Source organism: Nannospalax galili, unplaced genomic scaffold, assembly GCF_000622305.1.
Source record: "Nannospalax galili isolate Female #2095 unplaced genomic scaffold, S.galili_v1.0 scaffold1912, whole genome shotgun sequence".
Classification (NCBI taxonomy): domain Eukaryota; kingdom Metazoa; phylum Chordata; class Mammalia; order Rodentia; family Spalacidae; genus Nannospalax; species Nannospalax galili.
Window position 1 is genome coordinate 93,088 of NW_008331163.1, and position 12,287 is coordinate 105,374.

Sequence of the window (12,287 nt, forward strand, 5' to 3'; positions counted from 1 at the left end):
AAACTAAACCAAGAAGAGATTAACAGCTTAAACAGACCCATAACACAAAAAGAAATTGAAACAGTAATACAAAACCTCCCGACTAAAAAAGGCTCCAGGCCCAGATGGATTCACAGCAGAATTCTATCAGGCATTTAAAAAAGACCTCCAGCAAATACTACTTAAATTATTCAAAAAGACAGAATCAGATGGAGAACTCCCAAACTCCTACTACGAAGCCAGTATTACTCTAATGCCAAAACCAAGTAAAGATACAATAACAAAAAAACCCTATAGACCCATATATTTAATGAACATAGATGCAAAGATACTCAACAAAATAATTACAAACCACATACAGACACACGTCAAAAGGATCATCTACCATAATCGAGTTGGCTTTATTACAGAGATGCAGGGATGGTTCAACATTCATAAATCAATAAATGTAATAAAACATATAAATGGACATAAAGACCAAAACCACATGGTCATCTCAATAGATGAAGAAAAGGCCTTTGAGAAAATCCAACATGCATTTATGTTAAAAGTTCTAGAAGGAGTTGGACTTGAGGAAACATACCTCAACACAATTAATGCTGTATACAACAAACCCATAGCCAACATCATCCTAAAAGGAGAAAAACTGAAAGCATTCCCATTAAAATCAGGAACCAGACAGGGATGTCCACTATCTCCACTCCTTTTCAATATAGTGCTTGAAAACCTTGTTAGAGCAATAAGACAAGAGAAGGAAATTAAAGGAGTACCAATTGGAAAGGAATAGGTCAAATTATCCCTGTTTGCAGATGATATATTATACATACAAGATTCAAAAAATTCCACTAGAAAATTGTTAGAATTGATTAATGCTTTCAGTAACGTGGCAGGATACAAAATCAACTTACAAAAATCAGTAGCATTTATATACCAATAACAAATAATCAGAAAAAGCATTAGAGGAAACCCTCTCATTCTCAATAGCCTCAAAAACTATTTAGGAATAAACATAACCAAAGACATTAAATAACTCTACAATGAAAATTTCAAAACTTTAAAGAGATAGAGGAAGACACCAGGAGATGGAAAGACCTACCATGCTCATGGATTGGTAGAATCAATATTGCAAAAATGACCGTCTTACCAAAAGCAATTTACAGATTCAATGCAATCCCAATCAAAATACCCATGACATTCTTCACAGAACTTGACAAAATAATCCTAAAATTCATATGGAATCACAAAAGTCCTCGGATAGCCAAAGCAATCTTGGGCAAAAAGAACAATGCTGGAGGGATCACCATACCGGATCTCAAATAATATTACAGAGGTCTACTCATAAAAACAGCATGGTACTGGCACAAAAATTGACACCTAGATCAATGGAACAGAATAGACATCCCAAACATGAGTTTATATAATTTTCATCCACATGATATTTGACAAAGGTGCTAAGAACACACAATGGAGGAGAGAAAACATTTTCAACAAGTGGTGCTGGCAAAACTGGATCTCCACATGCAGAAAAAATGAAACTTGACCCTTATCTTTCACCCTGCACAAATGTCAACTACAAATGGATCAAAGATCTCAATATAAAACCTGAAACTCAGAAACTGCTAGAAGACAACATAGGCATAGAAGACAAGATACAGGCATACGAAAGGAGTTTCTAAACCAGACACCAGCTGCTCAGTCACTAAGGTCAACAATCAATGGGCCCTCCTTAAATTACAAAGTTTCTGTACAACAAAAGAAACAACTAGGGAAGGGAAGAAGAAACTCATTGAGTGGGAGAAAATCTTCACCAGATAGATACACATCCAACAGAGGATTAATATCCACAATATACAAAGAACTCAAAAAAGAAAGAAACAAGAAGATAAACAACCCAATAAAAAGATGGGCAATAGACCTAAACAGAGTTCTCAAGTGAAGAAATAAAAATAGCTAAGAAGAGCCTTAAAAGTGCTCAACTTCCTTAGTAATTAGAAAAATGCAAATCAAAATCACTAAGATTTCATCTTACCCCAGTCAGATCGGCCAAGATCAAGAGAACAGAAGACTCTAAATGCTGGAAAGGATCTGGAGAAAGGAATGCTCATTCACTGCTGATGGGAATGCAAACTCGTGCAACCACTATGGAAAGCAGTGTGGAGAACCCACCAAAAACTAAAAATGAACCTACCATATGATCCAATGATACCACTCCTTGGCATATACCCAAAGGACTCATCATACTGTAGAGAAACCTGTACATCCTGTTTGTTGCTGCTCTCTTCACAATAGCTAAGAAATGGAAACAACCTAAATGTCCCTCAACTGATGAATGGTTAATGAAAATGTGGTACATCTATTCAATGGAGTTCTACTCAGTAGTAAGAAAAGATGAAATTTGCAAGTAAATGGATAGAGCTAGAGGGTGTTATACTAAGTGAAGTAACACAAATGCGGAAGAGCAAGTAACATATGTTTTCCCTCATTTGTGGATTGTAGCACCAGCCCTTTATATGCGAGTATATAAATTCTGAAGTAACACCAGGAGCTGGGTAAAGGCAAAAGATACATGGAGGTAAAGGAAAAGAAACAATCTGAAAGGGAGACAGTAGGGAACAGATGCTACCTGAGGGAGATGGAAAAATTGTGAGTAATTGACAGGGAGGCAATGAGGGAGGGACATGCAAGGGACCATGGTGTGGGGGAGGGAGGGAAGTCAGGAATGGAAAGATGGCAGGAGTTGGGAGGTATTGGGCGAAGGCTGGGAATAATGGGGGCACTGTGACTAGAAAGGGAGGGAGGAGGGAGGGCATATGGGAGAAAAAATAGTAGAGATGAGTGAATCTCGGGGGGCTAGGAAACCTACAGGGGAAAGTGATGCCCTGGAAACCCTATGAGAAATGCACAGAGAGTGTCTGAACATTAATGCATATGTATACCTAGGAGCTGCTTGGAAGGGAATGTAGTGTGAGATAGAAAAGACCTCCCTTAGAGCAACAAACATGCCATACAGCACTCATCAAAGAAACTTCTTTTTGCAACAGATGGAGGCTACCACAGAGTTGCACATCTGATTAGGTATAGAGAACATACAACTGGGAGATGCCTGGTACTAGGTGACACATCTGCAGTCGAATTCCAACAACCAAGGCTCATGGAACATAGCAGAATAAGGGGTAGAGGGCTAATGCACCCCTCAATGCTCACCAATGAGGCTTCTGAGTACATCAGAGTGCATTACACGCAGAAGGCCTCAACTGGTCAAGTATTGGAGAATAAGAGACTGTAGAGTGTAGGATGGGACTCCTATATGGAACCTCACCCACCCACGGCTCAGAGACCATTGCAGAGGAGGAGGCAGAAAGATTGTTCATGAACATATGACATGGAGGCTTCCAGGCCAATGGAGGTTTGCTCATATGTGCCTGTGGCAGCAGTGGTGTCCAACGCAGGACCCATGTCAGCTCAATTAAACAAGGGCCCAAAGGGGAGGTAAGAAACAGGTGGCGGGTCAGCACTAGATCAAGAACGATTTGAGACTGGTTGCTGCTGGGTGAGGGAGAGTATGACTTACATACAACCACTGATGGGCTGACTAGACTCCAGTGGATGCAGTCACACTGAAGGACATTTGTGTACAAACACCTGAATGAATAGGACTCAGCATGTACGGCAGAGTGCATAGGGTTTGGTGGCGGAGGGGGAGGCATGGATTGGGGAGGGAGTCTGGATGTGAGTGGGAAATATTGTATGAAATTTTATAAACTCAATTTTTAAAAGTTAAAAAAATTATGGTAGACATAGAATTTTGAATTATATTCTAAGATGCAGTTACATATTTTTAGTTTGAGAATTTTATCAATTTAGTTACTACAACAATTTCCTATATTGCTGAGGACACCCTTGAACTTTGATCCTCCTGCCTCTGCCTCCCAATTGTGAGGATTACAGTTATATGCCACCCCATTCAGCTTGAGATTTACTTTTTAAAAAGAAAAGCCAGGTATATATATGCACATACTTATAATCCTAGCACTTGAGAGGTTGGGGCAGAAAGATAAGTTTGAGGTCAATCTGGGCTACAGTGCAGTGAGATTCTTTTGTGTGTGTGTGTGTGTGTGTGTGTGTGTGTGTGTGTGTGTGCGTGTGTGTGTGTGTGTGTGTGTGTATGTGTGTTCATTAGAGGAGGGGAGCAAAAGTGAGGGAGCAAAAGAGAGAAGATCAAGTTGTAGAGCAGTGTGCTTAGCATCACCTAGTCACTTTACCCACCTTAATAGCTGCAACTTTATAGGTACATATAAAACATGCAGCTATATATTTATGTATTATTGCCATAATTTAGGATTTTAAAAGAAGGAATAACAAAACCTTAACAACGCTAAAACATTCAGAAAATTATCTGAAATGTGGCACTTCAAATGATCTATAATTGTTACCCTTAGTGAATAAAGATTACTGAAACAAAATCAATTTTCCCTAGACCAGTCTCTGTACTTGAATAATTAGTGTGGTTCATAGTAGACTCTGTGTAGCGAACTATAGTGAACTAGCTTCGCGTAAAAGTTGTAACTGCACCTTGTAATCAATAATTGAATATCAGTAAATTTAAAAAGCTGAATTTTCAGCCAATTAGAAGCTGAAATCTACCAAATCATAAAGCTATAAGGCCAAAGACACTGGTAGCCAATCAGGTTTTGAATATATTTATATTTACTTATCTTCATGTGCTATCTTTCCATCTAAATCATAAACTCTATGAGATCAGGAATTATAGCATCTTCAGCTCTGTAGATCCAGTAAATTTTTACCATGCTTTGGTTTGAACTGAAAAAGAGAATATCAGCTCCTGGAGGCAGTAGTTGTCAGACTTACCTGTATCTCCACCAACCAGTCCACAAGAATGGCCCTCATATCACTGGTGATCTCAATCTGCCTGTCCAAATATTTTTCAACTACGAACTTTTCCTGGTATCAACAAGAAAGAAGTGTTAATAAACTCTGCTTATAGTTCAAAATGTTAACAATTAACTTCTCTTTCACAATTCTAACTCATTATTTTCAACTGGTATCAGCTAGGGGTATATCAAAGTATCCTTTTCCAAACAAGTTTTAGTTATCTTTGGGAAATCGACACAGTTATACAAATGTCAGAATAGATACTGAGGAATCTACCTAGAGCTATAGATGAATGCCAGAAGAGTTGCATCATGTCTTTGCAATTTGGCCTAAAGTACAATACCACGCTATGGAGACCAAGGCTTTTCCAACTTTGATATACTTAATGCACTATTTATGTATTATGTAAAACTTCAGATTTTTATTTAGAAATTTGGAGAGGAGCTGGGTTTCTACATTTGCATCAAGATTCCAAATGGTAATCTTGTTCTTATGGGTTTCATCAAGAGAGAGAAAAAAAATTGGAAATGATGAACATTAGTTGTAAAGGAGAGTTGAATTTTCAAGGAAGAATAAAAGTATACCAAGTTGGAGAGCTGAAACAATTATATGTAATTTTACATACAATGCCAGAAACATGCAGAGAAAAGGAAAAAGATCTCTAACAAAAGTCACTCAGAAACAATTTTATGAGTTTCATGTCTGAGACTGTCTCCTCTGTAACTAGATGCTACAAGGCTATGGTCTCTTCATGGTCATCAGACTTTTGTTCCTATTGCAGTTTACTATGTAATATGTATAACTCAGAGCAGTTTCCCCTAATATATAAAAGGAATATAATAATCCCTACCATCATGAAATTATTGGGAGAACTGAACAAGGTAATATCTACAAATCCCTTAACATAATGTTCAACTCACAATAAGCAATAAGTAGATGTTACTTATTGCTATTATTATTTTCAGCATCAGTATCACCTCCCCTTTCAATTTATATGCTGAAGGACAGAGTGAGGAACAAATGAAAACTAGATATCACTATCCACCTCCAGTTACCTACATACACACCTCTCTCTCCTTCAAGTAGCTGAAGACTTCCTTGACATATGCTGAGTCGTCCAGTACACTATCTTCCAGTGTGTCACTATCTTCTATGCCTATCTGCATGAAAATCATCAAAAAGACATAAGAAAAAGGAGTTAAAAGAAAGTATAGCTCATACATATCAAGGATTGCCCATTTCATCTCACTGTCTTCTATTAAGATTGCTCAAGCTTCAGGTATTCTGGGCAATCACAGGTCACTTTTTAGCCATGAATTTCTCATACTGTCCAGTGATTAAGATCTGCCTAGCATATGATTATTCTGCCCCAGGAACTAGGCACTCATTTTACACGTATCTTCAAACCCCTCTAAAAAAGACAATCTTATTTTATTATTTCAGCTATATCACATGCCTTCTAATATTATTTGTTATGCCCCAATACTTTGATCTGCCTGCTTCATCTTAGTAGCTACTCTACACCTTTATCTAGGTTGTTTTGTCTCTAAACAGGAGATATTTCTCCTTCAACTTGCAAACCTCATCCTTTCATTCTTGTAAACTGAAACATAAAGACTACCTTCCTTGAGATATATCTCAATATTCCAGGCCTCAATAAGCATAAATATTTTCTGATTAATAGCTCCATCTCTATAAAGTCAGGAATTAAGGATATTCTACAAGACCAACTTGACATAAGAGGAAAATTCCAAAGGGCCTAGTAAATGTATCCCATATCATGGGTATCCCTCAAGATATAAAACATAAAACAGGGAAGATTACATATTACCTTTCATTAAATCAATCAGAAGGTAAGCTAAGAAAACCATCCTCTCACTAAATGCAGGTTCCCCCCATAGTAGAGCTCATTTTCTTAGGAAGCAAACATAAAGAACTCTTTGGAGGGCTAGAGAGATGGGTCAGCTGTTAAGGGTGTCTACTGCTCTTGCAGAGGACCTAAGTTTAGTTCCTAGCACCAATGCTGGGTGACTTACAACTGCCTGTAACTCCAGGTCCAGGGGATCCAATGTCTCTGGCTTCCATGGGAACCAGAAAATGTGTGTACACGTGTGTGTATGTGCACACACACACAATTAAAAACAGTAATTTTTAAAAGAGCCAGGCATGGTGGAGCCAGGCATAGTGGAGCCAAGCATGGTGGCATATGCCACTAATCCCAGCACTTTGCAGGCAGAAGCAAGCAGATCTCTGTGAGATCAAGGCCAGTCTATTCTACATAGCAAGTTCCAGGCAATCTGCGGCTAGGCTACAGGAAGACCTTGCAATAATAATTAATAATAATAATAACAGTAACAACAGCAACAACAACAACAATCTTAAAAGATAGCTTTGTGGTGTGGATATGGACTTGTGTTGGAGCATGTGCTTTTCATGTGCAAGTCACTGGGTTCAATATTTAGCACCAAAAATGTCTTTGCTAACAGCTATCTCTAAGACAACAAAACAGCCAACTCAAGAAAAAAAGAGAAATAAATACCTCCTTCAGTATTCTGCCCACAGATGAGTGAGAATTTTTTGAACCAGATTTATGTGAACTGAACTTCATGTCTGGATTGAACTTGCTTACATGGGACATGTTGACAGTTTTGGAATTGCCTGGTCTGGATTCAAGGGTATTGCTAGATACATTTGACTTTCTGGTAACTTGAGAGTAAAAGAGTCTTTCGAGAAAAGAGTCTTCCTCCTGAGAATTCTCTTCTAAAGCCAATGGGCTTTGAAAGGACAATTTCTTTACAGCAGTAAGTTTTTCATTCAGGGATAATGTCTCTTTGAAGTGGGCTTCAGTGTTGGACTTCTTCTTAAAGTCTGTCTTTCTGAAAATATCTTTCTCAATGCCAGACTTATGATTAATGCTCAAAACCTTTTGGGGCCTAGCTTCCTTATCAGTGCTGGGATTTTCCTTTAAGGCATTCATAGTAACCTCTGCTTTAGTGATAGGTTCCTGCTGCAAGGGCTCCCTTGGGGTAGACTTCTCAGTGAGAGACTTCCCCATCAAGGCCAATACTTCCTGCAAGATAGACTCTTCCTTAGTCTTGGGATTCTCCTGTGAGGTCAAGGGCTTATTTTCCATGGAGGGATTCTCCAGTAAGACTAGCAGCTTCTTCAGCACAGGCACAACTTCAGTTCTAGACTTCTCCAGTAAGGCTAAGATCTCCTTCACTGTAGCCTCTTTCTCGATGCTGGGTGTCTCTTGTAAGGTAAAACATTTCTGAGAGTGATCCTCTGTGTCAATAGTGTGCTCATTGAGGAAAGTCTTTCCAATAGGATTTTCTTGCAAAATCAAAGGCTTCTTAAGGAGAGCCATCTTCCCAGCACTGAGTTTCTCCTGTCTTTTCAAAGGCTCCTTGAAGTTTTTCTTCTTAATATTGGAATGTTCCTGAAAGGTCACTGGGTGATTAATAAGACGCTTGTCACCATCATTGCTGCTATTGTCATGCAACCCCAATTCCCTCATTAAGAGGAATTCTTGCTCTTGAGCAACAGTCCTTTCTGGACTTGATTCCTCATCGGAGGACCTCCTACCCCTACAAAAGTATTTTCTGAAAAGAGCCTCCTCTTCACTGATGCTGTCCTGTGAGGCCAACAGTTTGGGGGGGGATTCATTCTTGGTATCAGTTTTCTCTTGCAAGTCCAAAGACTGAGGTAATTTGAAGTCATTTTCAGAACTATAAGGAGAAAATAGCTCTGGAGAAAATTCATAGTAGTCAGTAGGTTCTTCCTTTGAAGTCACTGGTTCTTTACTAAAAGCTTCTTTTTGACTGGTTGTCTTCTCTTGTGCAGCCAATAGCTTTGAGGGGGACACTTTCTTCAGAATGGAGTAAGTCTCTTTTAGTGAAGATGGCTCCTGCAGTAACTCAGTTGTAGGTTCCTCCCTTAGTGACCCTGGATCTGTAAAAAACAAATTCATATCTCCATCAATTATATCCAGCCACTCTGACTGTTCTGGACAGGTGGGATTTATCTGAGTAATATACTTACTTTTCTGTAAAGACATATTTTCTTCTTTAAAGGAAAATGGCTCCTTAATGAGTGATTTCTCTCCTGAAGTGGCTGTCGATAATACTAGTGGATTTTTCAAATGGGACACTGTCCCTTGAATAGGGTGCTGTTGCGTGTCTAAAGGTAAAGGCTTCTGGGTGGGGTCTGTCTCCTCCATAATACACTGGTTCTTAAAAGATGAAGCTTCTTGAAAATGTGACTCCTCCTCAATGGGATGTTTTTGTAGCACCAAGGGCTTCTTCAAAGTGGATACCTGCCATGGAATGATATGCTTCTCTTGTAATGCAGATGACCCCCAGGAAACTGAATTTTTCTCAGTGGTAGGCTTCTTCAAGGGAGGCTCACTAGTGATTGGTTCTTCTACTAGAGGCCTGAAGCAGAACATTTTCTTTTGAGTCTGATGCTGCTGCTTCTTTAAGGAAAAAACCCTCTTCATGCTGGGGGCCTCCTCCATTATACACTGCTTCTTAAAATCTGTTTCTACCTGAAACTGTGACTCTTCTTCAGGGGTATGATTTTGCAGAATCTGGGGCTTTTTCACAGTGGATGCCTCCACCTGAGTGGTATGCTTCTCTTGAAATGCAGATAGGCACTGGAAAGGGAAATCATTCTTGGTGGTAGACTTCTTGAAGAACGATGGTTCATTAGTGAATGATTCATTTTCATGTGTGACTGACTGAAAATAAAAGATCTTTCCCTGAGTGTTACATTTCTTTTTAAAATCTGATAGATTCTCTGTGTTGGTTGTATCCACGGCAATATGTTTCCTCTTAAAAGTAACTGGCTCCAGTAAACCATCATCTTCATTGTTTGTATTCTCTTGTAATACCTGTGGCTTCTTCAAGATGCTTATCTCCCCTTGAGTGTTGTTCTTCTCTTGTGATGAAGATGGCTGCTGTAACAGAGACTTCTCAGTGGTAGGATTCTCTTTCAAGAACAATGACTTTCTAATTTGTGAGGGAGTAGGATGCTTCCCTCCTTGAACAGTGCATTTACTATTCAAAGATAATGGCCTTAAGGCAACAGTTGCCTCAGGCTGAGGCTCAGGCTCATCTAAACCAATCAGCTCCAGATAGTAGTAATTCTCACAACTTTCGCTCTTTATGAACAGCAACTGCTGGTGAGACTGTGTCTCCTGATAAAGGCATCTCTTCTGTGAGGGCATTGTCTCTTCAATGATGGCAGCCTCTTCATTTATATACTTTTTTCCAAAAGTCATTGGCTCTACATCAAACTCATCATAATTTTCAGTCTCCTCCAGCAAGGTTAGTGGTTTCTTCTGTAGAAACATCTCCCCATGAGATGTCTTTAATGTCTTGTTGATATGGGTTGTCTCTTCAGTAGCAGTTTCCTCATTTAAAACTAAAGCCTTTTTAAAGGAAGATGCTGCCTCAGTAGTTGGCGTTTTAGACTTGGAAGATATATCCACAGTGAGCTGTTTCCCTGTATCTGAGAGTAAGGTGGTAGAGGATGCTGTAGGTCCAGGTTGTACCTTACAACTGTAAATGAAACAATACCAGGGTAAGAATAATGCAACTCCTCAAGTGCTCACCTACCATTCCATTCTGTTACCACATTAACTAAGAACACTAAAGGGGAAAGGGCTTTAACACCAAGACATAGGGCAAAGGGGTTAAAAAAAGAAGTAAACCATGGCAAATCAAGTTAATAGCATAGTGTATAGTTTCTATGCCTACATCTCTACACTTTTCTACATTTCCCATGAAATATATGATATTCTTTCTCACATAGGGTTTGTTATCTTTATTTATATACAATGATTTCTATTATAATACTTATTACGTAAGTCATCTGACTATATATTGATCTCCCCACCAGCTGCGGTTATTTATCTTTGTCTCTCAGCACCAGGCATCTGGTAAAATGCAGGTTGAAATTATTATTGTTTGAAGGCTAACGAGAGATGAAAGGTGGCAATTGATGGTGGTATGTGACAATGTTCTCTGTACTTTGTATTAGGGTTTTAAACCACTGCAACCCTCCCCATCTCCAACAGGGTCTAATGGACTTCAGATTTCTTAAGCCCCTGAGAAAAGGGAACCCAGCTGATAAGCACCCTGGTCTTTGAAGTCAAGGGAAGCAGACTCTCCTAAAAGGCAGCCTGCCTTTCCTTTGATAAGCAGATTCTACCTTTTAACCAGAGACTTCGGGAGCCGTTTAACACAGCAGGTTTTCCTTTATCTTAAGAGGACAAAAATAAACACTTTCTGGCCCAGATCCTGGCTGGCAGATGGAAAGAAACCTGTTTTACAAGCCCTGCTTTTCCTGCTTTCCGCCACCTAATTTTTTCCAAAAACTTCCCGCCTTCTGCTCCCTGCAGCCCCCTTACATAAGCCCCAGCTCACAATCCATGGGCTGACATTTTCCATTCCCCAAAGGGAACGCGTTCCATGTGAAATAAAACTCTATCCTGCTGAGAGTTTTATCTGTGTCTTGGTGCTTTCTCCTGATCAACTCTACCTGTTCATTCTCCAGCTACTTTTTACCTATCAGGTGGTGCCAAAACCGGTTCTTCCTTTGAGGGACCTCACACGTAAAACATCTGGACTCAACTTGCCATTATTGGCCTTTGCAAACACCACTGATTTGGCTTTAAGGTTCTCTCTCTCTCTCTCTCTCTCTCTCTCTCTCTCTCTCTCCTTTCCCGTCACTTCTGACTCTCCTCCATTTTCTTTTCATCTCCTTTCTGATCAAATTCAGTCACTCCCGGACCTCACTCAGGCCACTGGACAGGACCAGTTTCCACAGGTGTCGAACTGTCCAGAGTGGTTGCTGTGCCTGCCCATTCCCACCTGGTAGTAAGACCTGCCTCCCCATCTCACTCAAACCCTTTTCCCTACCTCAGCTCCCTTCCCTTCCCTTTCCTCACTCCTCACTCCTGCCATCTCTTGCCTTCCCCTGACATCTCACCTCTTGCCTCCCTTTTCGCTTTCTCTCTCTCTCTCTCTCTCTCTCTCTCTCTCTCTCTCTCTCTCTCTTCCCTGTTTCACACCCCCATTTACTAGCTACTCTAAGTTCCATCTGGCTCACTGCCTTCTCCATTCTCATAGGTCTCAGCCTGCTGGCCCACTACCTCCTTCCCTTGTACTTTGGCCCCATCTACTGGCTGGTCGCACACCACATTGCAGAGTTTCCCTCTCATTTCACTCGCCTCAGAATTTTACCCATATGTCCAGGAACCTCTTTCCTGCCTCTGGATACAGGAAGCTGTTTCCACTGACAGGACCATGCACAACACGTTCTCATATTTCCCCTCCCCAATGACTACAGGATGCTGCCCTTGGGGTTTTGGAAATTAAAACTCAAAAATAATAATTCAAACCCATGTAACA

General features: G+C 40.0%; 1 protein-coding gene across 1 annotated transcript in view; it reads right to left on the bottom strand.

Annotated features, from left to right (window-relative positions):
• The window catches only part of LOC103726150 (G2/mitotic-specific cyclin-B3-like), a gene marked incomplete at its 5' end in the record, with an annotated part of 45,161 nt that extends 34,728 nt beyond the window's left edge, over positions 1-10,433 (bottom strand). Inside the window, 3 exons of the mRNA XM_008823589.2 lie at positions 4,849-4,941; positions 5,940-6,032; positions 7,412-10,433. Of these exons, the coding sequence (XP_008821811.1) occupies positions 4,849-4,941; positions 5,940-6,032; positions 7,412-10,433 (3,208 nt within the window). The remainder of the gene's footprint in view (positions 1-4,848; positions 4,942-5,939; positions 6,033-7,411) is intronic.
• Positions 10,434-12,287: the final 1,854 nt, after the last annotated feature.